The sequence below is a fragment of the Tachysurus fulvidraco genome, chromosome 3 (genome assembly GCF_022655615.1).
Source record: "Tachysurus fulvidraco isolate hzauxx_2018 chromosome 3, HZAU_PFXX_2.0, whole genome shotgun sequence".
Lineage (NCBI taxonomy): Eukaryota > Metazoa > Chordata > Actinopteri > Siluriformes > Bagridae > Tachysurus > Tachysurus fulvidraco.
The window spans coordinates 12,494,282-12,521,916 of NC_062520.1; the positions used below are offsets into that span (position 1 = coordinate 12,494,282).

At 37.3% G+C, this 27,635-nt stretch overlaps 1 protein-coding gene across 1 annotated transcript; it reads left to right on the plus strand.

Annotated features, from left to right (window-relative positions):
- Positions 1-77: 77 nt before the first annotated feature.
- Positions 78-27,046, plus strand: LOC113644368 (collagen alpha-6(VI) chain-like). Its single transcript, XM_027149153.2, has 39 exons — positions 78-234; positions 2,595-2,682; positions 3,127-3,711; positions 3,839-4,405; positions 5,583-6,197; positions 6,334-6,894; positions 7,190-7,750; positions 9,025-9,600; positions 10,152-10,724; positions 10,857-11,206; positions 11,392-11,470; positions 12,222-12,367; positions 13,458-13,550; positions 13,660-13,713; positions 13,845-13,916; positions 14,016-14,042; positions 14,561-14,605; positions 14,816-14,869; positions 15,469-15,531; positions 15,748-15,813; positions 16,051-16,104; positions 16,196-16,231; positions 16,365-16,427; positions 17,363-17,425; positions 17,498-17,560; positions 17,805-17,867; positions 17,965-18,015; positions 18,117-18,152; positions 19,492-19,554; positions 19,641-19,703; positions 19,785-19,820; positions 19,900-19,936; positions 20,078-20,089; positions 20,204-20,697; positions 20,805-20,898; positions 21,016-21,684; positions 22,607-22,703; positions 26,135-26,286; positions 26,643-27,046. Exons 2-39 carry the CDS (start codon positions 2,607-2,609, stop codon positions 26,816-26,818), a joined length of 7,485 nt encoding a protein of 2,494 aa, XP_027004954.2. The 5' UTR covers positions 78-234; positions 2,595-2,606; the 3' UTR covers positions 26,819-27,046.
- The last annotated feature ends 589 nt before the right edge of the window (positions 27,047-27,635 follow it).

The following is a 27,635-nucleotide window of genomic DNA, read 5'->3' on the forward strand; positions in this document are numbered from 1 at the left end:
TACAGTATTGTGAAAGAGTGTGAGGAGTTGGAGGCGTGGTATAAGAGCTCCCACTTAAAGTGCTGCTTTTTCCCCTTTTGTGCGTGCTTAAATCATACCACTCTACTTGCCTGCAATACATTTCGTACCCTTTTACTTTTAGAACAACATTTAGCGTAATTGATTGTGATCAAAACTCTGCAACTGATTAAAATACAGTATGCTTCAGTGATACCTGCAGTGATACCTACTTTGGTGAGCAGCTTTCAATAACATGTTTACAAAAAAACATTTTCTAAGGCATGTTTAATGGGATGTTGACTATAGGTGTGTGATGTGCTACTTTAATATTAGATCTTTATAAATTATATTTAATATTATTATATGTGTTATATTTACTACATACTGCATTGTGCAAGATGCCAGTAAAAATAACTTTTATTGTAATGTAGCCAACCATGTAGTTGATGGTGATTTTTATCTGTTTGGAGTTATTATTATATACAGTAAAAGAAAAAAGATTAGAACTTTGACCTAATGTGCTGTCCATTATGTAGGCAATGCCATTACTTTTGAAGTATAGGAAATCTCTATTGAAAAAAATCTGTCTCTGTGAATGGTCCTATGTGTTTGTGTGTATGAGGCAGCACTGCTGATTTTTCTCAATCTCAGCTATTGTTAGGCGAAGAAGAATAACATGAAATGACATGACAAAATATATATGGCTGGGTTCAAGGGTAAAAATGTCAATTAAGCCATCTGAGAACCACTCTTAGCTCTGACTAAGTAAAAAAGTGACTGATTCATATTAGTATTTTTTCCTTAAATTCAGCACTTCTAATCAAAGTGAAAGTACCATGATATTGTGCCCTCCTTATAAAGAAAGCAATGTTGCTCCATTTCTGAACTTAACATTAAGAGGTGGGGGCAGTCGTGGCCTAATGGTTAGAGAGTCTGACTCATAACCTGAAGGTTGTGGGTTCGAGTCTCGGGCCGGCCACGACTGAGGTGCCCTTGAGCAAGGCACCGAACCCCCCCAACTGCTCCCCGGGCGCCGCAGCATAAATGGCTGCCCACTGCTCCGGGTGTGTGTTCACGGTGTGTGTGTGTGTGTGTGTGTTCACTGCTGTGTGTGTGCACTTTGGATGGGTTAAATGCAGAGAACGAATTCTGAGTATGGGTCACCGTACTTAGCCGTATGTCACATCACTGTTCTTCTAAGAGTTGGTTTTATATATGTTTGTTTTTAATACATTTTGTTATTACAAAATGTGATTGTCCATTTTGAAATGGTTGTTGCAACTTTTTTGTAAACATGTTAATGACATAAAGCTATTCAGGCAAATGCTGTCAGCTGAGAAAAGAAGCCTTTTTTTCCCCTCTTAGCCAACCACTCACCAAAAAACAGTATTTGCATATTTGTATAAGAAAGTAACTAACAACTCAAGTCAAGTCAAGAAGCTTTAATTGTCATTTCAACCATATAAAGCTGTTGCAGCACACAGTGAAATGTGCCGTTTCTCCAGGACAATGGTGCTATATAAACAAAGACAAAGCTAAGGATTTAGTAAGTAGTCCTAGCCACATAAAGTGCATCTGTGCAACCTGGTGCAAACAGTGCAAAACAAAAAAGACAAAAAAGACAAGGACAAAAGATAGTGCAAACAAAAAGTACAAGACAATACACAAAAGACAACACACAAAGGTACCAGTGTAAATACTTTATGATCAATCAATATTGTGTGTGAGCTTAATGTCATCTGAGCTTCATGAGTGTCTGGTCTTTTTACACCACACCCTTGCTCAGATGGCTCAGCTAGAGATGATTAAGGCCTGGTTTATGTCCTACTAAAAATATTATTGCCCCTCCTTATCCACAGCCAACTAGGAGGTTCTACTGCTTCTGTTGCATTCATAATGTCTTTGTTCATATTTATTTAATTATATCATTACCGGAATAGATAAGAATCCCCTGAGGATGTAGTCTGCAAATTGTACTGCTGTCAGAATTTTGCTTGGACATTCTCTGCAGGAACATTAGGGGGCGATCCGGCAGTGTCTTGTCGATACTCACCTGTTTGTAATTGACTTATTATCATGTCTATTTATTGTTGTAAGGCAGAAACTTAAATGATCTGGAAAGTTAGCAATTCGAGGTAAGAAATATTGGTTAATTAGATCTGATGGTCCAGGATGATCACCTGATCTTGACATATGAGTGCATCTCAAGGGATGTAAAGCAGCTCAGCAGTTTGCTGGGATTTAGTTTCAGCTGAGAAATTACCATCCATTACAGTATGTCTGTCAGACATGGTGAGATGTGCAGAAACATTAGTGAAGACAAATTCTCATAGTTGTGATTATGTATACTGTTTATGTACTGTATGTCTTCATGTGAAGTAAGCACATCTGCAGCAACCCTTTGTAAATAACCGTTTTTATGCAATTGTTCATATAGTTCATATTTGTTGAAGATAAATAATAGAAAAAATTGTGACACAAAGTTTGGACAGCCTATGATGTCAGTAACACCTCCTTGCAGACAGGTGATTTTTTATAAGTTGCTGCAGAGGCTGTGATTAATTCTTTTTAATTGTTCTGTATTTATCTTTTAGATCACTGAAGCCATGGAAAAATTAAAAGGACTGCTGCCTGTCTTCATTTTAACAAGTTTTTTTCTTGTGAGCAGTGCTCAAAACACAGGTATATAACTTTGGTTAAACTTGATGGGAGTATGAATGATGTAAAGGGGGTGCTAAAAAAATATAGAATGATGAATCTTTGGTCTAATCTTTCCTAACACAAACAATAGATGCTAAATATAGAAACAGAGATGTAGTAGAATATTAGTAGTATATTGATCTTTGTAGAAATAGACCGATTACATTATATAACAATTCAGTTATTAATACAGACCGAGAGATAGGCTAGGGATATAAGAACCTCCTTAGCATACAATCCTGAGATACAAGCTCCCGAACTTCCAAAAAGTTCTTTTTTATTATTGTCAGATCATTAGAAGTGAAGGCAAATGTTTAACCAGGTATTTCCAGTTCTGGACTGTCATGAGACTATATAACTGCTAAGGCAATAAAGTTATAACATTAAATGCATCATGTGTTTTATTCCTGTGTTTTTATTTTATAGGATGCAAAGCTAGTTTGGCTGACATTGTGTTCCTTGTGGATAGCTCTGGTAGCATTGGTGATGCAGACTTCCTGAAGGTGAAGAAGTTCCTTCACACATTCATAGTGGATCTTGATATTAATCCCAATAAAGTCAGAGTAGGACTGGCACAGTTTAGTAATGAACCTCATCCAGAGTTCCTGTTGGGGAAATATGCCGATAAGAACGACCTGCTGGAGAAGGTAGACAAACTCACCTACCTACAAGGAGGCACTGAAACTGGAAAAGCTCTGCGCTATATTCTAAATAATTACTTCACCGAAGCAGGTGGCAGTCGCATCAATGAGTCTGTGCCTCAGATTGCTGTGGTGATCACAGATGGTGACTCATCTGATGAGACAAAAACTCCAGCTATGGAGCTACGTAGAAAGGGGGTGTTAATCTTCAGCATTGGGGTTGGTGAAGCCAGCATACTAGGCCTGCAGTCCATTGCTAATAAACCATATCAGCATTTTGTACTGAGTTTCAATGAATACGAGGGGCTGCTGAAAGCAGCCACCAGCACAATAGACAAATTATGTATTTCTGTGGAGGCTCAGCAAGAAGGTAATATTATTCCCATTTTTTAAATATACCTTCCCAATCATTATTCATTTTAATAATATTTTTTTAATTATTGCAGTCTACCACTATTGCAACCAGTTGTTTAACTGTAATAATATCTCAATTTTAGCTTTAGCACCAACGTTTGCAGATGTGTTTGTGTTGGTGGACAGCTCAGTTGAGCAGACACAAAAGGTAATGCAGATTCTCAACCGCCTAGCCAATGTACTCAACGTGGGAAGTTCATCTAATCGCATAGCTTTGGCTCAGTTTGGTGAAAATGTTTCAATGGAATTTCGTTTTGATGCTTACAAAAGTAAAAATGAAGCACTTGCACTCATTCGCAAATTCCGTCTCAGAGGAACTGGACAGCCCAAACTTGCCAAAGCAATAGATTATGTGCGCACGCACCTGTTCAGCACTGAAGCAGGCAGTCGAATTGCTCAGGGCTATAAGCAATACCTGCTGGTGATAAGCAAAGGAGAATCTGATGACAATATTCTTACAGCAGTCCATACATTAAAGGATGATGAAGTGACTCTTATCAGTGTTGACATCAGCAGAGCATTACAAATCGATCCACATAAGCCTGTGTTGCCAGGATTTACCATCTCTGCTGCACCAAAAAATGCTGCTGAAATAGCACAAGATGTGAAGATCATCATTGAAACTAAAGAACAAATTGAAGTAACTGGAGGTCAGTTCATCAATTTTTTTCATAATTAAAAAAATATGAGAATATGTGAACTATTTACATAAATGATATTTAGTATATATATCACGTGTCATTTAAAATGTAAAAATCGGGAAGATTTCTTCATATTCCTTAGATTTAACACCAGTCTTAGTTTAACCTAGCCAAACCCACCATGTTAAATGTCAGCATTCTACTCAACAAATATGCAAGCATCACATAAACAAGGACACAGAAATGAAGAAACAGTCTTGATGTATACAGAGGCCTAAGAGCATCATCCAAAGATTTATTACATCCGAAGATTTCAAATGAAAATACATACATTCATGAAAAGGCTTCCTACAGAGTTTCTACTATGGAAGGTTTTTTCCACCACATATGAAAAAATACTTTGAGACACACTTTTGCAACATTTTCTCTAGCAATTATGATTTCCTCTTATAAAGCTATTCCCTATGTCAAACCAAAACACTGCAGAAATGCTATGCTATTCATGAAATTGGCTGAAATGGCTACTTCCTTCTAAAGGAAATTTGTCAGCTGAGCTATGTTGCTTGTTGCTTGACTACTGGGATGCGGTTTAGTCACAGCTGAGAGATAAAGTTACATAACTTCTCCTATGTGGCAGAACATGCTTCCATAAACATTTCATATGCAAATATTTTTGGTGTTTTCATTTCTACATGGTGAGAACCACATGACCCCACTGATCAATCTAAACAGTATACTGAATGTATAATTGAACACGGGTAAATATGTTACAAGAGAGCAGAAAAAAAAATCTCTGAACACATATACATATTAAAGAGTAGAGAGTACATATTAAAATATCCAGTGTAGAACATGAATTGGACACAATGTGAATAAAAATAAATGCAGAAAGTGTGAACTCCAAATTGGTCCAGTATTAAACATTCTACAACCTGGTTTTACAAAGCAGTATAACAGAATGCCTCAAAAAAGATAATTCTGATTATTTGTCCTTTTAATATCTGTGGGAATTGTTGAAAGTTCAGTGACTTTCTTATTTCGGGCACCTGGCTATAAATGATATTGAAATTCATATTAAAATCATTATATATCATATTATGTACTTTTGTAATTCACTTCTATGGATTTGAGCATCTTAAAAAAACATCAATGTAAATATATATATTTGTCTCTGTTTGCATCACAGACTGCAAGTCAGTTCCGGCAGCTGATATAGTGTTTATTGTGGATGTATCAGATAACATCACGCTTCCAAACTTCAGGCTGGTCCGTAACTTTCTCCACCGGATGATTAATGGCTTGGAGATTGGCTCTGACAGTGTGCGAGTAGGAATGGTGCTGTACAATGATACACCCACAGCTGAATTCTACCTAAACACTTTTCAAAACAAAGAGGAGATCCTGCAGTACATTAAACTTTTACAATTTAGGGGCGGGCAATCCATTACTAGCAAGGCTCTAAAGTTAGCAAGAGAGAAACTCTTCACCAAGGACATGGGCAGCCGACGTGCCTTAGGAGTGCAGCAGATTGCTGTGGTCATAACGGAGGGAGACTCACTGGATAATGTCACATTTCAAGCTTTTCAGCTAAGGCACAGTGGAGTCCAGGTCTATGCCTTGGGTGTCACGAAAGATAACGTGGAACGCTTAGAAGAGATAGCATCTTATCCTCCTGATAGGTTTGTGTTTAGTGTAGAGAACTTTGCTAAGCTTAATACAATGGAAAGAATTCTGAGGAAAATTCTGTGCAACAATATTGTGCGTTCAGGTGACAAGTCCAGTACATACAGTGTAGAGCAAGGTAAGACTCTGAACCTTTATTGCTGCTAAATATAACAGTTTAGTATAAAAGTTAAGCTTATTATCTACTGTGTGTCATTTTTATAATACCTTGCCAATCAGTTCTTTACACCAGTTTAAATTTATTGCAATTTTAGGATGCACCCAGACAGAAGAAGCAGACATTTATTTCCTCATTGACCAATCCTCAAGTATTTATCCACCATACTTTGAGGAAATGAAGGATTTCATTGTTCAATTTCTGCTGAGGTTTACTATTGGACCAAAACAGGTCCGTGTGGGGGTGGTGAAATATTCACATCACCTCAAGTTAGAATTTAGCCTGAATGATCATAATAACATCGACTCCCTCAAAAGAGCTGTGCACAACATAAAGCAGGAATTTGGAAACACAAATACAGGAAAGGCTTTGTCTTTCATGAGCCCACTCTTCAAGGAGGCTAAAGAGACTCGTGACAATAAGGTTCAAGAGATTCTCGTTGTCATTACTGATGGAAAGTCTGATGATAGTGTGAAAGAGCCAGCAGTACAGCTGAGAGCAGAGGGGGTGATCATATATGCCATTGGAGTGAAAGATGCCAACAAGGAAGAGCTCTTTGAAATGGCAGATGACCAAAAGAGGGTGCACTTTGTCACCAACTATGATGCACTGAATCCTGTCAAGGAAATAATTGTTAAGGATATCTGTATAAAACAGGGTAAGGGTGTCCAATGTTTAATCTTTAATAGAACCTTTATATATACCTTACTGATTTTTTTTTGCACGTTTGTCACACTTTTCAGTTTCAGATCATCTGACAAATTTAGATATTTATCAAAACATGCAGTTTTTATGATCTGTTTTTATGATTTATGTATTTACTACTCACTCTCTTCTGCTCTCTCTCTCTCTCTCTCTCTCTCTCTCTCCCTCTCACACACACACACACACACACACACACACACACACACACACACACACACACACACACACACACACACACACACATATAGCCTGCAAGAACATGCAACAGGCTGATGTCATTTTTTTGGTTGATGGTTCGAGGCGCATTACTAAAGAACATTTCTCCAAGATGAAAAAATTTATGAATACAATAGTTTCCAATTCTCCAATCGGAGAGGATGGTGTACACTTTGGCGTAGTGCAGTTTGGCTCAAGCCCACGGGCTGAATTTGCCCTCAATGCATTTTCTGACAAACTATTGGTGCAACAGGCCATTACTGACATGCACCAGCTGGGCGGTGGCACCATGACCGGGAGTGCACTCAGTATATTATCAGAGTACTTTAGTTCAGCAAAAGGTGGTCGTCCCAGCATTCTACAGATCCTCATTGTGATCACGGGTGGTGAATCTCAGGATGCCGTTGTTCAGCCTGCACAAGCCCTCAGAAAAAAGGGTGTTACAATATACTCTATAGGATTACTTAATGCTAACAGCACACAACTGCGAGAGATGAGTGGAACACAGGAAAATGTCTATCTGGAAAGAGATTTTGATGCGTTGGACTTATTAGATAAAGATCTCTTGCTTAAGATCTGCACTTCTGGTGATGGTGAGTCATTTGAAAATAATTTCACATACATCATGTTTCAATAAAAGTGAACAACAATATGATACACAAAACCCAATGAACATTATTCCACAACATTAATTTAATTTGTTTTGGTTTGTTAATTAGTTAGTTATAGTGATGGACCACTTTTGAGCATTCAATTCTAGATTAATAAAAGTGCCCTGATTCTACATAGAACCTATTGATAGAGGGAGAAACTGAAATAGGATTCTGACAATGACAATTGACAATGACAATGACAATTTATTTATATAGCACGAATAATTTCAACTTCCGTCGACCAATGTGCTTTCCAGATTCTAGATGGAAACTTCTGAGAGTGTGGAGATATGTCCTTTTGCATATATGGAGAACATATTAGTCAAGCTAAACTAAAGGCTGTGTTTATTTAGCCTATATATAATACTTATATAGCCATAGACAAACAAAACCCAATTTTTATTCCCCTCCAATAAAGAACTCGATAAAAAGAAAAGAGTATTTATTAGAAAATAGAGATATTTTATGTTTAGTGTCCTTCAGGCTCAAAATGCAATAATCTGCAGACAACAGCCTGTGTTGTTTTTTCCAAACTCATAGCATTTTCAGTGAGGTAAGGATAAAAGATTTTATTATTAAATTTTCATTTGATCTAAATTTTCAAATAAATATTGCATGTAAACTATGATTTTATTTTTAAACTTTGTTATTCATATGTAGGTATACTGTATATAGAGAAGATACATTAGATTGTAGTTAGATATAATAAGTCAAATGTTACACGGACAGAGATATGGTATATATGGAGAAATACACATATGGCCAACACTATGTGGGCACTTAACTCTTACGGTAGTGTGGGGGCTTGAAACAAAGTTAGAAACACACAACTGTCTTTGTATGCTGTATTATAAACATTCTCTTTCACTGGATCTAAGGGACCTAGCTCAGACAATTCCCCTGTGCACGTAATAGTATCATTGAAGACATGGATGAACTAATTGCACTAAGGCTAATGGGTATAAATCCTTATAGCCACTTTTCAAAGTCTAGTGGAAAGCCTTTCTAGAAGAGAAAAGGCTGTTATAGCACAAAGGGAGAGCAATTTAAAATGAATGGCAATAGTTTTGGAAAGGGATGTTCAAGTGTCTTTAAATGTCCACATACTTTTGGCCATATAGTTGATCTATACAGTCTTTCATTAATATGGCAAACCTATTTAAAATGCTCTGCTTAACAATTGTCCTTATGTGGTATCGTTCTTTTCTTCTTAGATTGCCAGAAATCACAAGTAGCAGATGTTGTCTTCTTAGTGGATCGTTCCACAAGCATTGGCGATGATAACTTTAAGAGTATGAAGTACTTTATGAACTCAGTGGTGAACTCCACACAGGTTGGAAAAGACAGTGTCCGTTTTTGTACTATTCTCTACTCTGATGAAGCAGAGGCCAAATTTTCCCTTAATCAGTACTACAGTAAACGGGAAGTACGGGACGCTATAAATAATCTAGTGTATAGTGGTGGGAGCACATACACGGCCAAAGCACTCCTTTACTCACTGCCCTACTTTAGTGAAGCCAGTGGTGGGAGAGGTGCAAAAGGTGTCCCACAAATGATGTTCGTCATCACAGATGGTGACGCCACAGACAAGGATGATTTAACCACAGCTTCTGATGAACTTCACAACTATAGTGTTAGTGTTTATGGTATTGGAGTGGCTCAAGCAAATATAACTCAGCTAGAAATCATAACCAAAGACAAAAACAAGATCTTCAAGGTTGATGACTTTGAAGCGTTGAAGGCCCTTCAACAAAACATTTCCAGTGTGATCTGCAGCAACACAAAACCAGGTAATTGCATATCATTGGCATATTGTGTACTGTTAACTAAAATTGGACCAGACGCCTAATTTAATAATAGCATCTAACATTAACTTCTGATCAAGTCTGAATAATTTCTCCTGGTTTTAAGAACACCAGAATTAACAAATGTTTCACCAGAGATTTCTCATCATTTTCTGTCATAGAGATTACAATATGTACAATGGATATTAAAAGTCTGCATACCCCTGGTAAAACTGGAGGTTTTTGTCAGGTAAAAAAAAAAAAAAAAAAAACTGAATATGAAGGCTACCAATAGAACAGTAATAACATTATCAATGCTGCAGGAATGTCTGACAAGTACAGATCACTTCAGGCAATAGTAAGCAATCAATTTTCATGAAAGATTTTCTTATGAAAAAAAAGCCTAAATCTCCCCAAACAATGTGGCAAAATCATGTCAGCTTATCACCATATGAGCAGACTTTTTATGTCCACTTAGTGTTCTGTCCTACAAAGTATTTTATTACAGTGATGCATTACATAACCTCTAATTTCAGCCTGACTTCACTGTTTTTCAGAGTGTGAGAAGGCATCAGCTGACTTGGTTATTTTGATTGATGGGTCTATAAGTATTGATGATCTGTCATGGAAGACCATGATCAATTTTATGCTTAGCCTCATCGACAATCTACGCATCAAGCAAGATCTCTTTAGAATTGGTGTAGCACAGTTCAGTACAGAGTACAGAAAGGAATTTTACTTGGATAAATATTCTAATGACCTGGAGGTGAAGAAGGCTATTAAGAACATCAGGCAAATTAAATCAAATACACACATTGGAGCTGCTCTGAAAAAAGTGCAAGAGTTCTTCGACACTAGTAAAGGGAGCCGCATTCAAGATGGAATTTCACAGAACCTGCTCTTGATCACTGATGGAGCATCACAGGACAGTATTGATGATGCAGCCGATAAATTGAGGGCCAAGGGCATTCAGATGTTTGTGATTGGAATAGGTGACGTCTATGTCCCAGAGCTCAACTACATTGCTGGGTCACCTGAAAGGGTTTATAATGTAGACAATTTTGACCACCTCAAATTAAACAGAACAACACAGCTGGTGATCAATAAAATTTGCACAAGGGATGAAGCAGGTATGTATAGAAGGCAAACATTTCTCAATAAGACTGAATATATAAGTACTGGTATTTTTAAATCAGCATTTAACATCCAGCTGCATTTAAGGCATAGCCTTCTAATAACACTGTAATTACTTCTTCTTACAGGGTGCACTGTCGATATTGGTATTGGATTTGATATCTCACATAGTAGTTCAAGCTCACAGTCACTTTTTAATAGCCAAAATAATCTGCAGGCCTACTTGCCTGAGATTATAAAATACATCTCCACTGTGAACAACTTGTGCTGTGTACCCCACATACGATCTTTGCCAACCAACATTGGTTACCGTTTGGTTGCTAGCAATGGCAGGATATTGTATGACCCTAATTTTGAGCAATTCAATGAAGAAATAGTGGCAAAGGTAATTACTCAAATGACTCAAGAACTGGTCTTTAACACCAAACTCCTGTACACTTTTGAGGATAAATTCGCTGGTTCTGGAGCTGGTGTAAAGGTAAACAGCATTATTTTAATTAGTTCATGTAAAATGAGTACTATGTAGACTTTCATGCTAAGAGATATTTGGTAAGAAGTACAGACAAATTGTTCTTTTAAAGTGTATAAATGGTAACATTAATAATTTCATTTTGAGCTATATTCAATACCAAATTCTTAAACTGCACTCAATGACATGTTCAGATAGTGATCATTTTCACCGATGGCCTGGATGCACCTGTTGATGACCTCATATTTGCGTCAGAGAAGCTCAAGAAAAGTGGTAAGTCAAGAACGGTATTAGGAAATGTTTTGGTTTAGAAGTTTTATACAATATGCAGGGTATCCCAAAAGTCTCCATAAGCAGGGAAAATTAATATGTTTTAGCCAAATGTCTTCCAAAATTATTCATACTTAGATGTTTTGTAGATAGCTTTAAGAGTGCATTTGACAAAATGACAATAACAATAACAGCTGATGCCAGAAAAAAATGTGACCGTTGTAAGGAAAAAAATCCCTCCAGGGTAGTGGTTAAGGTATCACTATTCAAAAATTGGCCAGATTGAAATTTAAAAAATACAGAGATAAGCCACAAAATTGATGGAAATGCCAAAGTGTGGGGAAAGGATCTGCTCATAATCCAAAACATACGAGCTGATCTGTGAAACTTGGTGGAGGTAGATTTATGGCTCAGGCTTGCATGGCTGTTTCAGGTCTGGGCTCCCTAATATTTTGATCATTGTGGTATGGGAGAGCATCACAAAAGAAAATGGCAATCAAGGGAAATGCAACCAAATATTAAGTAATTTTTACTTCAATTCTCTGATCCTATATATTAGCACAAACAATGAATTGGCTTTGCTTTTCCAATAGTTTCAGTGGAGAAGGATTGCCTGTTCTATTTTTTTCTCTTATATGACTATATATGTTATATATTCTTATATATAATGCATATGTCACACCATTGTGTTAAGATCAATAGTGTCAATTACTGAGTCACAGCTGTGTTTTTGCCCTTTGTATTTGTGTGACAGGAATTCATGCACTGATTCCAATAGCTCTAATGAGAGACCAAAACCTCATGGATCTACAGAAGATTCAGTTTGGACGAGGATTTGGCTACCATGAGCCTCTTATGGTCACCAAGAAAAATGTGGGAAGTGCTTTGCAGAAACAGATTGTGAGTGAATATATATCATTCAAATGCTAAATGCCAAGTGAAACATAAATAAATTAAAGCCTGTCTAATGGTACCCTGTCTAATGTTCAAGAAGGGCCCACAGCGTCTAATACTGTATAATATACAGTAATTGTTATTTAGTTAGACCAATATACAATTCTTTTTTTCCACTGCTCACTGCGCACGAAACAATAATCAGCAACTAATGAGAGTGACTGTAAACTTAAGAAAGCTGATCGGTCAAAAATATATGTTGAGGGCCAATAGGTAAACATAAGCTCTAAGTGCATCTGCATAAACCCACTCAGCCTTGCTCTCTGTGTTTTATTCACTCACTCATTCACACACACACACACACACACACACACACACACACACACACACACACACACACACACACACACACACACACGCTGTCATGTCACCAGGCACAATGCTGAATCCGTTAAAATAAATACCAGAACGCAAAACACGAAAATCTGACATTTTCCGAAACAGGATCCGTCTCAAGTTAAATACTTGTGTTCTGAGTAGCAATATTTGATAAAAATCAAAGAACAAAATGTAAAAACACCCAGTACTCTTGTGTATTAAAAGCTTAATTTGGAGTAAATGTATAAGTAACATTGTGCCTGACAATGCATAGAAATGAATTAAAGGATTTTAAAATTCCATCATAATTTATGATAAAAATCTGTCTTATTATAACAATTAAGTAACTCGATTCAACTCTGATGTATCTGAACTTCCTCATGGACCTTCTATACCTTATATAAATGAATGGTTTCATGCAAGTGTACAATCTTTTGGACATAGACCTGACAATTGTCAGAGAACAGCAGTGGCCAGAGCGCATATAAAAACCCGACCCAAATGCAGGGATTCCAAAAAAACGATTTATTAACAAAAACAAAAAACATTGACGGGGAAAAATACGACACAGCAAAATGAACACGATACATAAACCAACGTAGACAAAGACAAGAATGTTGGATTTAAGCAAAGGTAAGCAGATGTAGACTGTGTACAGCATTTTTTTTTTTTTTTGTAAAAATAATTAATTTGTCTTCTATTCTTGTCTTCTTTCTAGGAGACTGTGGCCTCGCGGGAGTGCTGTAATGTGATGTGTAAATGTTCTGGTCATGAAGGGATACAAGGACCTCCAGGACCTCCAGGGACTAAGGTATCACATCATATCATATAAGAGGCATGTAATGATACAATAAAGAATCGCCAAAGTGTAAAAATCCCAGTACCTGTCATGAAATTGCATGTCTGTTACCTCTTAACAGGGCCGCGGTGGAAGGAAAGGACATCCTGGATTTCCTGGAGAAGAAGGAGAAAATGTATGACTCTATTAGTAATCAATCTTATTTATATCATCCTAATGGTGAAAACTTGTTCATATGACTTGGTATATGTTCCAAAGCAGGGATCCAATGTAATGATTTCTCACACTAAAATTGTGGTGTTTCAGGGGGGGAGAGGGCCACCAGGTCTGAATGGAACTCAAGGAGATTCAGGCTGCCATGGGAGAAGAGGTCAAAAGGTAGAAGTAGTTCACCTCAGAACATACAACATAATACATAAAAAACAAGCTCATAATTTGCATTTACCTAATAAATTCTCCTCTTAATATTATCCACAGGGTAGCAGAGGCTACACAGGTGATACAGTAAGTATTGAATTAGGCCACATATGAATGGTGCAATGATCTAACAGATATAATAATAATAAGACAAATTGAGACATTTTTCAAGTGGTTAAGGCTGGGTTGTTGATCGGAAGGTTGGGGTTCAAGCTTAAGCACTGCCAAGATGTCAGTGTTGAGCAAATGAGCAAGGCCCTTGACCCTCCCTGCTCCAGGGATGCTATATCACAGATGCTCCTGCGCTCCGATCCAAGCCTCCTCAGTTGGGAGATGTGAAGAAAAGAATTCCACTAGGCTGTAATGTAAATGTGACAATAATAAAGGCTTCTATGGTTTTACACCAACCCGTACAAAGGATTACGCATCAAACCATACCGTACAAGTGCTACTGTCAAATAAAGTACAAATGTCTGTATATGTGACAATTTAAAATGACAAATTAAAGTGTAATTTATCTGAATACTACAGCTATAGTTGGTAGTCAGTTGTATGTGCCTTATTAGGAAGAATTCTTACCACATATTTTCTGCTATATTTCATAGGGAATAAATGGAGAAAATGGCGTGGGTGGAATTAATGGAGAACAGGTAAGGTAACAATTATTTTAAATTTGTATAGATTGATTGATTGATAGATATGTTGGTTGGTTTTAGTAATGTCCCATTCGTCTTATTAACTCATCATGGAACAGCTGGGAAGTATATTTATATGGTTAATTGTGTATTGTCACAAAAAAAAATTGTGTATTGTGCATGCAGTCATTTGTGAGATTTTGATTTTTTGTGTACTTTCTTTAGGGTGAGACTGGATTAGCAGGATACCCAGGAGAGCGTGGTGATCCAGGCCAACAAGTAACAGTTTTTTGCTCTGTATTTTACACTGTCGGATACAGTATATTAGAATTCAAATGCCTTGTGTGTGTGGAGTGTGCATGTTCTCCCCGTGCCTCAGGGGTTTCCTCCAGGTACTCCGGTTTCCCCCCCCCGGTCCAAAGACATGCATGGTAGGATGATTGGCATCTCTGGAAAATTGTCCGTAGTGTGTGAGATTGTGTGAGTGAATGAGAGTGTGTGTGTGTGTGTGTGTGTGTGTGTGTGTGTGTGTGTGTGTGTGTGTGTGTGTGTGTGTGTGTGTGTGTGTGTGTGTGTGTGTGTGTGTGCCCTGCGATGGGTTGGCACTCCGGCCAGGGTGTATCCTGCCTTGATGCCCAATGACGCCTGAGATAGGCACAGGCTCCCCGTGACCAGAGAAGTTCGGATAAGCGGTAGAAAATGAATGAATGAATGAATGAATGAATGTACTCCATATAGTTCTTAAAAACCTGCACTCTATACAGTTCCAGTATCGGTGTCTTTATTGTGTTAATGTTTGAATGTAGTTTACTATAGTTACATTTACTATAGTTTGCTAATAAGTTTAGACTAGCAAAGTATACAATTTTTTGTTAAAGGGCAGAAAGGGTGTCCAAGGAATTCCAGGTGACCCAGGACAAAAAGGACTGCAAGGAGATCCGGTGAGTTTGTTTGTGTGTGTGTATGTGTATGTATGTATGTATGTATGTATGTATGTATGTATGTATGTATGTAATTCATAATTTCATTGTTTAAAAAATGAATACTAAGTGAATGTTGTATTAATTCATTCACAACCAGAAGAAATTTTAAGCATGTAAGCATTACATGTAATATATTTTAAGTAAATTTCTGTCATCTTCTGCTCTTCTATGAAGGGTGAGTCAGGCATTGACAACATTGTGCGTGGACCTAGGGGTGAGAATGGATACCCAGGCCCACCGGTATGTCAGTGTTCCGCTAAAGAATTTTATTTCTTGAGGTCTTCAGATTCCTAATTATAAAGCATTTCACTAATACTTTTTATTGAATGTTAAAATGTCACTGATTGTTAACAATAGAAAACATTTCTGATGATGAATTTTTATCAAATTCAGTATTTGCTTCCAGTGCAGTGATCATCATAATGCAGGTTAATACTGTACATAATAAATCTCTCCTTTTTTCTGCTTAAATTACAGGGACAGCAAGGACCAGATGGAAGTTCAGGCAGGCCTGGAGATACTGGCAGACCTGTGGGTTTCCTCAAACTGTACAATACACATGGGGTTCAATACACAAGTTGTAATCAGTTTCAAATGAGCACATTCTTTTTATCTGTCTCAGGGTCCAAATGGAAGAAGAGGCACTGCAGGACTACCAGTATGTCTTTCTTAGTACTAATAACAAAATGAATCCAAACAATAGAGTATGGATGATTTCTAAATATTACAACAGTTTTATAACAACAAGTGAAATATTGCTGTTCAACTGGATATTTTTCTCCGCCCTTAAGGGTACTCCAGGACCTCCAGGAGAGCCAGGAATAAGAGGACTCACTGGAGCTTCAGGGCCACAGGTCCTTAATTTAAGACTACTACAATGTTCTTGTTTGCTTGTTTTGGATGCATTCAAATAGTGAAGCAATAAAACATGAACAAGAGCCTTAAACAGAAGCAGGCTTTAGGCTTTAGGCATCTGTACTGAAGTGTCATGTGCAAAAGAAGTTAGTTCATAAAGCCTGATAGATCAATCTTTGGCTATTTACACATTAATTTTGGTTTAAGTTCTGAGAAATTAAATTGAAAAGAAAGTGAGTCAACCTTGCGCAGCAATATTACTCAGCTAAAGTTTATCTGGCAGAGATGTTACATTTTATCAGTTGACCACAATGATTGCTTCTGCTGATGGAAAGCAGTGACTGATGATTACAGGCAGCAAGTCTCCCTTATAAATGTTCAAGGAAGTATATTAGTTGCAGATGCATTTGAAATATCTTAATTGCATGGAGTGTTGATGGGATAAGATGTTGGGCTTCATGAATACATTTGCCATCTAATTTTTAAACCTATGGGTTTATTAATTGTATTTTATTTTTCCTTTAATTTCGACTGACTGATTATCTTTCTGAGGGGGGCACGGTGGCTTAGTGGTTAGCACGTTCGCCTCACACCTCCAGGGTCGGGGTTCGATTCGATTCCCACCTCCTCCTTGTGTGTGTGGAGTTTGCATGTTCTCCCCGTGCCTCGGGGGTTACCTCCGGGTACTCCAGTTTCCTCCCCCGGTCCAAAGACATGCATGGTAGGTTGATTGGCATCTCTGGAAAATTGTCCGTAGTGTGTGAGTGTGTGAGTGCCCTGCGATGGGTTGGCACTCCGTCCAGGGTGTATCCTGCCTTGATGCCCGATGACGCCTGAGATAGGCACAGGCTCCACGTGACCCGAGAAGTTCGGATAAAGCGGTAGAAAATGAATGAATGAATGAATGAATGATTATCTTTCTTATTCTGTCTAGGGTCCAGTGGGTCCTGATGGTAATTTAGGTCCTGGTGGAATACCTGGTTTTCCAGGATCTCAGGTATGCTTCCAAATTAAAGTTAAAAATAAACCTATTAGAGCTTTTTTAATAATGTTTAGCACTTTTTATTAGGGATCTCCTGGCACAGAAGGAAATGTTGGACCTAAAGGAAGTACAGGGCAGAGGGGAAAAAAGGTACTACTTTTTACACTAAACACATAACCATGTAATACATATACAGTATAACCGTGTCCTAATCATGTACATACACACATGTGTGTAAGAGAGAGAGAGAGAGAGAGAGAGAGAGAGAGAGAGAGAGAGAGAGAGAGAGAGAGAGAGAGAGAGAGAGAGAGAGAGAGAGAGAGAGAGAGAGAGAGAGAGAGAGAGAGAGAGAGAGAGAGAGAGAAACAGTGAACATGTGAATGTTCTTGTGCAGGGTCAGCCAGGGGAACCTGGAAATAAAGGAGCAGCTGGGCCAATGGGGCCCAGAGGACTTCCAGTAAGTGCAAATTTGCCAGAGGCTGATAAAATAACAAAATATATTTTAAGATATACCATTACTATGTTTTACTGTTCTCACTTTACCTCCACCACAGGGAAGTGATGGTCCAGATGGACATGGGGTACCAGGACTTAAAGGAAAGAAGGTTAAATTTCTATCATATTCCCAGTACTGCTTATCAGTAAAACTTGAAACAGAATGATTTTTTTTTAAACAAAATACTGTAATTTCTGTAATTGCTGACAGGGAGATCCTGGTTTTCCAGGATATCCTGGACTGCAGGTAAGTTATTTTCAAAAAATACATTTGAAGAGTTTTGAGTGAATTTGTAATAGTTTCTGAAACCTTTTTTTTAGAAATGTGCAATGAGGATATACATTTATACAGCCTCTATTCGGTAAAGCATGCAGAAGTAAAATCTAAATGAAATCACTTTTGTTTGGTATGTCTACCTTTTCACTTCATCCAACATCAATTCTTGTTATGCATACATTTTCACATGTTTATTTATCCACATTATATTACAGGATTTTCATGAATTCCAAATTTATTATGGAAACTCTTGTACAGTACAAAATAAGTACAAACAGAATAAATTCATTCATATTTGGATTCATATCCAATGAGGACCAATATTTGGATTTGCATTGAGACTGAAACCCATGAGATTCTAATGGGTTATAAATTCTCAAGGCTAATCCCAAAGACACACATTAGATATTCATGAAGACATCATATTATGGTTCAAAATACACATATGTTGCACATTATCCTTTACTCTGCCACAGAAAAACACAGAAACCCAGTGGTCCAGCATATGTCTTCATTTTCTTGCTTTAAATGATCAGTCTTAAAGCAATTTTAATTTACAAAGTATTTATTCTTATAAAACCATTTTTCAAACATTTTATTAATTCTATCTTGCAACTTTCACAGAATTTAAACCTGTTTAGCTGGCTAACACAAACATATTTAACATATTCCTTATAGCAGTGTTAAAACCAGCAGATTCAAAGGCTGCAGCAACAGATCAGCAGCCTGAGAATCATAAAGATTGGAAAGATTTCATAAAAAATGAACAAGTGGATGACCATCGCAAACATTGAGGTTGCACTAGAATTCTCAAGAGCTTACACCATGATGGCAGGGATTTGTAGTGTCTTAGGGCTCTGTAAGCACTTATTATTTATTATTGCTTGTAGTATACAGTAATATTGTAGGTTACATCTTTATATACTTTATTAAATAACAAGAAAATATCTCATTATAGAGAATCTCATTATTTATTTTACCTTGTATTTTGCACATATTGTGCCATGCATTACCATGTTATGCAGGTGTATGTTAAACATTGCCGGTTTGTTTTTTATCTTTACTATATAGGTTGTGCTTAAATTTGGATGCTATTTTATGCCAAGTAACTTCATTAAAATAAACTGTAAAAAATGCATATCCAGTTGTATCGAAACCTCGAAGTTCACATTGTAAAAGCATGTCCAACTCAAATTAGTAGACATTAATTTTAAATAAGCAGGACACTAAATAGCTATATCTAATAATAGTAAAAAATATAGAATCCTGCTCTAAAGTAGTTCAATGACACTATCAGTTTTATGCTCAGGGTGAACCGGGAGATCCTGGGAAAAACGGAGGTAATGGTCCTAAAGGCAGAAGAGGAAGAAGGGTAAGGATAGTTGTCATTAATGATCCATAACGAATAATAATACCTTTGTTTGACTGGTTTCTCAAATTTGGCTTGATGCATTACAGGGAAATGCAGGCAGGCCAGGAGAACCGGGTAATCCTGGTGACCTTGGACCGCCTGGACACAGGGTTTGAAAGCTTTGTTATCAATATTTATAATATTTGAAATATTATTAAGTTGATCACTATTTTTTATATTTTTACTAAAAGGGCTCTAAAGGACTACCAGGAATCAGAGCACTGACTGTAAGTTCAAGCCTTTTTTTCAGGGATCACTGATCAGTTTCTTTCTGCTGTCTATAACCATTGCACTGTATTTTTTTAGACTTGTCAACTGATCAGCTATGTACGAGACAACTGTGGTAAAGTTTCATAATTCTAATCGTGAATTCACTTTATCCCTGAAGATTATTTGCATTTTAAATGAATTAATTTGCATAATTAGATTACATTTAATTCTAAGTTTATACTCATTTTAACTTCATCATGTTTTATTCCCACAGTCTGCTGTAAAGGTAGGGCTCTTACTTTCTTTTATATGCAACACACCATTAATAAGTCAATGTTTAAAAGAACATCAGTGAACATGAACACATCTGTTTTTCTTTTTGGCATGTCTGCACCTCTAGATAAAGCAACTTGCCCTGTCTACCCCACGGAACTGGTGATTGGTTTGGACATGTCTGAGGACATGACTCCTGCATTATTTGGGAGAATGCGCTCAACTCTTCTTTCTCTGCTGGACAGCATTGATATCTCTGAAAGCAACTGTCCCACAGGGACACGAGTGGCTGTGGTCTCTTACAATTCAAACAGCAAGTACCTCATTCGTTTTTCTGACTATCGCCATAAGAAGGATTTAGTGGAAGCTGTGAAGAACATCCCTCTGGAACGTTCATCCAACAGACGCAACATTGGTGCAGCCATGCGCTTTGTGGGTAGAAATGTCTTTAAACGTGTTCGCCAGGGGGTTCTGATCAGGAAGGTGGCGATCTTCCTCTCTGGTGGACAATCCCAGGATGTGACATCTATAATTACGGCTGTTCTGGAATACAAGGCTCTGGATATAAACCTTGGTGTTATTGGTTTCAGGGAAACTCCTAATGTTCAGCGTGCTTTTCAGGTATTGTAAAATGCCTGAAGCAGATGAAGCCTGTATGATCAGATTGACTGCTGTTATGCCCTGTTCAGACCTTTATTTTTTTATTATTTTCTCTGTGTTGCACCAAGGCTGATGAGACAGGAAGCTTTATTAATGTGCTGGAGAGATCACAGACCCAGAGTACAGCACTTGAGAAGATCCAACGATGCATCATCTGCTTTGGTAATATGTAAAATAAGGCATTTTAGGTGATCTAAGAAAAAAGTTAAAAAGCAGGCTGACAGTTTTCATATAGAGAGGATTAATAACAAAGATTTGTTTAATCTAATGTTTTCTCAGATCCTTGCAATCCAGCTAGTGATTGTCCCGGCACCAACGAGATGCCCACTCCAGAGCAGGTAAACATGGACGTGGCGTTGTTGGTGGAGGGTTCTCGGAGCATCCAGGCGGATCAGTATGAGGGAGTAAAGCAGGTGTTGGGCACCGTGTTGGACCAGTTTGTAGTGAGTGATCAGCCCAGCAAAGCTGACAGACAGGCACGGGTGGCGCTTTACCAGCAGAGCTCATCATACAGTGAGGCCCAGGCTTCAGTCAAGCAAATATTTAATTTTCAGCAATTCCATGACCGCAACCAGATGAAGCAGAGCATCTTTGAAAATTTACAGCAGACTGGTGGATACTCCAGGCTGGGTCATGCCATAGAACACGTAATCATGCAGGGCCTCCTTACTGTTTCCAGGCCTCGAAAAAACAAGATGTTGCTGCTTATAGTTGGAGGAGAGACAGAATACTCGGATAGAGAAAAACTGGACTTTATCTCCATGAAAGCAAAGTGTCATGGTGTGGTGCTTTTCACTCTTACAGTCGGGAATCAGTTCAACAGCACACAGGTGGAGGAGCTTGCCAGCATTCCCACAGAGCAGCACATAGTTCACTTGGGCCATGTAAAGCAAGGAGAACAGGAATATACTCGACGCTTTATAAGGACTTTCCTACACATTCTGAAACGTAAGAGAAATGTGATTTACAAAAATATATTTGGAATTAAAACTAATCACTTTGATTAATCACTTTGAGATTTCATGAAAAAGAAGAAGTATTGTTTGTTTCTAATCACAAATCAAAAGATAAATACACATATATTGTACATTTTCAGCAAAATAACAGTACTTCACATGAATTTTTCCAGTGATAGAAGATCATCTCTAATTACACTTATAATTGTTCTGCAGTTAGTATAATATACTGATAATGGTCTTCATTTTGCATTTAGTAAAGCTGTGTGTAAATCGGAAGTGTCCAATCTTATCCAGAAAAGGCTGGTATGGGTGCAGGTTTTCATTCCAACCAAGCAGAAGCTACCCCAGAGTCAACTAAAAGCCAAGAACAACTGATTAAACAGGTAGAATCAGGTGTGGTTTCTGCTTGGTTGGAATGAAGACCTGCACCCACACCGGCCCCTTGTGGATAAGATTGGACAGCACTGGTATAAATGTATGCATAATCCAAACTGAACATTTCCACTAGATTTGGACACACATTTTCTTGTTTATGCCAATGAATGCTAAACACCAATAAAGTGCCAAGAATGCGAAAGGCATAGCTGATTTGCATATAGTGACAACCACAATACATTACAAATTTAATGCAAATACAGCTGTGAGCACAAAGTATTCAATCAGGATATAGCCTGCAAAGCAGTATTGTTGAGACAAGTTGGCATTTTATACAGTACAATTGTTGTCACAATTGAATGATTAGTTTTACTAAACTCTTAATTTATGGGCTTTACAAGATTGACTGGATTTTTACATATCAATTTTGGCAGGTCTAACTAAAACTTTGCTTTCTTATACTCCTTTGTTTCATTCTCCCAAATGTTGTATTGATGTATGGTTGAGTTGGGTTTGTTCTGATATTATGTATACAGGAGACATGAACACCTATCCTGCTCCATTGTTTAAAAAACAATGTGAGCAACAGCAAGGTGATATCCATGAGGATGCAAAGGTGACACTCAGTGAAAGGTAATATTTAAAAAAAACTTTTATACATTTTTTTTGTGTATCTTGAAGCTTTACTGCAGCTGTTTACAGTCCTTATTTTGTCATGGGATATTTTGCCTTCAGTTCAGCCTTCAGCCTAGATTTAGGCAGTTTCTCCTAATCCTATTAACTGAGATTTCAGATCTCTCCACAGTGGTCCTATGCCATTCGAGTGCGTGATCAAGCACATTCAGATTCAATGTCCCTTGTCTTGGCTGTGTGTTTTGGCTCATTGTCTTACTGGAAGGTGCTTCTAGTCTGAGGTTGTGTGCAATCAGTATTTGGCTGCATTCATCCTTCCCTTAATTACAGTATGACCAGTCTCCCCACCCTTGATGTAAAAGAACACCCTCACTGATGCTACCTTCACCATGGTTCAACAAAATTGATTTGATTTGTCTTTAATGAGCAGTACCTAACATTTACCAGACATAATGCATAAAAATCAGTATTTTCCTTATCATACCAGAGAATGGATCTCCTCATGCTTATCAAATGACTGAGGGCTTCTGTCCAAATACTCCTGCTTCTGGCTTCTGGCCATACTGTCCTGCTTGCTGGAGTATATCGTAGATGGTTATACTTCCAAAGCTTTCTTTGTGGAGGATATCTGATCCCCTTCTAGCCCATTTACTGAGTTTGGCGGGTCAAATGTAGGAGGAATCCTGGTGACTAAATTCTTTGATTTCACAATAATGGAGCCCACTGCCCAGATCTATGTCTAAACATTATTTTTGTTCTTTGGGCTTGGTATTTGTTCATACATGAATTGTGGACCAAATACACAAAGAATATTGTCCATATTAATTATAATTAGCCACTAGTGGACTCCAGTCAAGTTTTAGAGACCTGTCAAGATAAGGAAAGTAAAATGTAGCATTGTTTAATTATGCATTCACATTTAAGATTCTGATTAATAATAGATTATGTCCAAATTAATTTTTTTACTTTATGTTGTGGGTGGTGGAATTCCAAACTGTATGAGGTTTGTGATACACTTATTGTCATGTGCATAAAGACTGCTTCTATAAACAAGCTTCTATAACCAAATAACTTGATATATATATACCCTAATATATGTAAAAGGCAGAACTGTAAACAATGTGAGCAGTCATAAAATGGCATAGTTAGTTGCAGATATGGCATATATTCAGCACTTTTAATTATTAATAGAATGTGAAAGATAATGCACATACAGTACAAGGACATTCAGAGTCAGAGGCTGATTTCTGTACAGTATAATAAGTAATAACTACATTTGTAAAGTTCGTCATGACAAACTTTGATGTTGGCTTTGACGATGCATGTATTCGCAAAGGCGGTGCTTTTTGGAGGCGAGTGGACATAAGGGTCAGTGTTACTTTTGGAAGCAAGTAGACAGAATGCTAGGGTGCAAAAACATTTGGAGGTACAGTAAGTGGAGACGAGCATGTGACATCATCCAAATACTCTTGAGGAAGTTCCCCTCATTAATCTGAGCGTTTTGATATGTCACATGTCCATGTTGTAAAAAGTTTTTTGATTTTGGATATATTGGGGGCGGGGTTGCGGGACAACCAAAAGGCCAGTCGGTACACCAATTTAAAACTTTGTTCAGAGTATCCCTATAGGAGCTGGCCGAGTTTGGTGTAGATAGTTCGAAAGCTTGCAGATGTTATAAACCTCCAAAGTTTATAATGGGAGTCTATGGGAAAAAAGGCCACTTTGAGGCCCGGTACCCGGTACCTGGATTGCTTAGAAAAGTAAGAGCAACAAACTTCAGACCAGCGCCTACAAGATATCCAAATTTGGTGCATGTGGCTCGAAAGCCCTAGGAGGAGTTACTCTTGATAAATTTTTGTCTAAGCTTAAATAGGAAAACAGATGATGATACAGTGCAGTGTAGGGTACAAACATTGATTTGTACATGTACTGTAGTGATGTTTTTGGTTAATGGTTATAACATCACAGGTAAATTGTAGTCGAATAATTTACCTTTTTTATCAGACATTGTGTGCTGATTACAAAAAAATATTCCACAGCACAGCTGAATTCTTGGATTGGTAGATTTGAAATCATTCATCATAAACTAAAACAGCTTGTATATAAATAATTTTGACAGTAAGATAAATATGTTTATGTTAATGTGCTCATTCAGAGAGATTTGTTCAATAGGCACTCCACATAATTTCAGCATAATGTGAATATCCAACATTTAAACAAAGTATAATCACTGAAGATTGTTTACCATTTATGGAATGAGTGTCTAGTGGTAGAGGTCAGAAAGTTTCTCAACAGTGAAAACAGTTCCTAAAAAGACAGTGACATTTATTTAAAGTCAGCCATATTGAGTTTTATCCATGGATATGGTTGTCCCCATGATTATGTTATCTTTGTAGAAGCCAACATTCTCTTATGCTACTGGAGTTATTTTTCTTAGCCAACTTTATTAATTGCTACTCCTCCTGGAGCTTTGAGCCACATGCACCAAATTTGGTCGTAGACCCTGGTCTGAAGTTTGTTACAGTTTTTTTCTAAGCGATCGGAATTCCGGCATTCCCGTTACGGACGCCTCAAAGTAGCCCTTTTTCCCATACACTCCCATTATAAACTTTGGAGGTTTATAACTCGTCAGGTTTTTGAGTAGCCACTTTTCTCCAAAAGTATTGGTACCCCCACCAGGTATTCTGGTGATGGCACGAGACACCACGTGACGTCACGTGCAGCCCCGCTCTAAAATAAGCAAAATCAAAAATTAGCACAACACGGACATGTCATATATCAAAACACTCAGCACAATACAGAGAACTCACGTGTATTCTGTTCACATCACGTGAAAATAAGAAAAATTTATTTGTGAAAATAAATCATTTGCACAACATAGACATGTGATATATCAAAACACTCAGTATAATGAGCAGAATTGCGTCACGGGTATTCTACTCACGTCATGTGATGTCACATGAAAATAAAAAATTAGCACAACATGGACATGTGGCATTTCAAAACACTCAGCCAAATGAGGGTAACTGTTTTACGTGTATTCTGCTCACGTCACATGATGTCACAATTTCCACAACATTGACATGTGACATATTAAAACACTCAGGACAATAAGGGTAATTGCATCACAGGTATTCAGATGACGTTATATGCTAATAACCGTTCGCCTCCAAATGTATTGGCACCCTAGCAGTCCACTAGCTTTCACATGCTTTCTGTCCACTTGCCTCAAAAAGTCACACATACCCTTATGTCCAGTCGCCTCCAAAAAGCACCGGCCTTTGCAAATACTTTCTTTGTCAAAGCCAATACCAAAGTTTGTCATGAGTTTTGTATTCAATTCTTATTAGGCATTTGTCATTCATAATTAACTTCTGTTTTACAAATCAGGAGCAATCAGAACTTGAATAAAGGTGGTATTTCTTTTTCAGGATTCCTTCCCCAACATTAATATACAAAGAGCATGAATTAGAGGAGGAGTATGAAGAATATTCAGCTCATGAAGGATATGTTGAACATACTCAGATGGAGAATGATTACGAAACTTGGGACTTGTTGACTCCAGGACATAGAGATTCAAATGGTAATGCAGGCTAATTTTCATTGCGTAATTGAGCAAGTCTTTAAAAAATCATGGGTTACCTGTATTCCATGCATGTTTCTGTACTTTTTTGCTTACAGCGCAGTGCTTACTGCATTTGGACAGAGGCACTGTGTTTGGAGAATATGTCCAAAGTTAGTACTATAATAGTGCAGTTAATGTATGCTCATGCTTCTGGTTTTGTACTTGTTTTGGCAAAAACAGCTTTAGTACTGAAATTCAATGTTCCAAGATTGTTTGTCATCTGTATTCATAAACACTGCAGTATTGTTGTTAAAAATGTAATTTTAAAGTTTTCCTGCTAACATCCCCTTTTCTCTCTATCTTTCCCCTTCCAGATGTGTGTTACCTGAAAAAAGATGCAGGGCCCTGCAAAAAATATGTAACCAAATGGTTCTATGATCAAGAGAAGAACAAGTGCGTTCGCTTCTTTTATGGAGGATGCGATGGGAATCTTAACAGATTTGACACTCAGTATGAATGTGAAACCCGCTGTGTGGACATTTTCAAATGATTCACTCTTTTCTCTGGTTATATACTAAATGATGGCACAGTAGGATATGCCAATATTTTTATGTATGTAATATTCAAATTACATTACACTCATTAAAGCTTCTGATTCTTTTTTCCCATAACTTTTTCCCATAACTTTTTTTTTCCCCAAAAAAACATTAACATTCCACATTTATGAAATGATAGAAGCATTTTATTTTGCTGTAAATAAAACCTTTATACTAAGTTATTCATTTTGCCTCATTGACTGTAAACATTTTTTTATCAATAAATGTTGAATCATCTTGTGGGATAGCGAAACACATATAAATGATGTAATTTATGTTGTCTTAAAATACAAAAAGAAGACTGTGATATTTTACAAATATTTGCTCACTCTGAAAACTCATTACAACATTTAGCCATGGTTAGTAGGATACAAAAGATTTTCTGTAGATGCGCTAAGGCAAAATAAATATTACAATAATAACGTTATAGGCTATATTTCAAAAAAAGATGTTCAATTGTCCATTTTCTTGAAACAGTCATATACTACAAATGAATGTGTAAAATATCCACGTACCATGTACAAATGGAGATACAATGTCTCAATTCGTGTCCCTGTCTGATCTTTGCGACACATGCCTTTGTGGTCATTTTAATTTTTGTAGTGCATATTTTTCAAATTTGCCAAATTTCATATTAAAGAACATCAGAGATTTGAACACTTATAAAGCATCTATTTTTCATCTAGTTATTAATTATCAAATTCAAATTTTTATGTTGTATATTATAGTAATTTTATACATAAACATTGATAGTTGAACAAACATATGCAA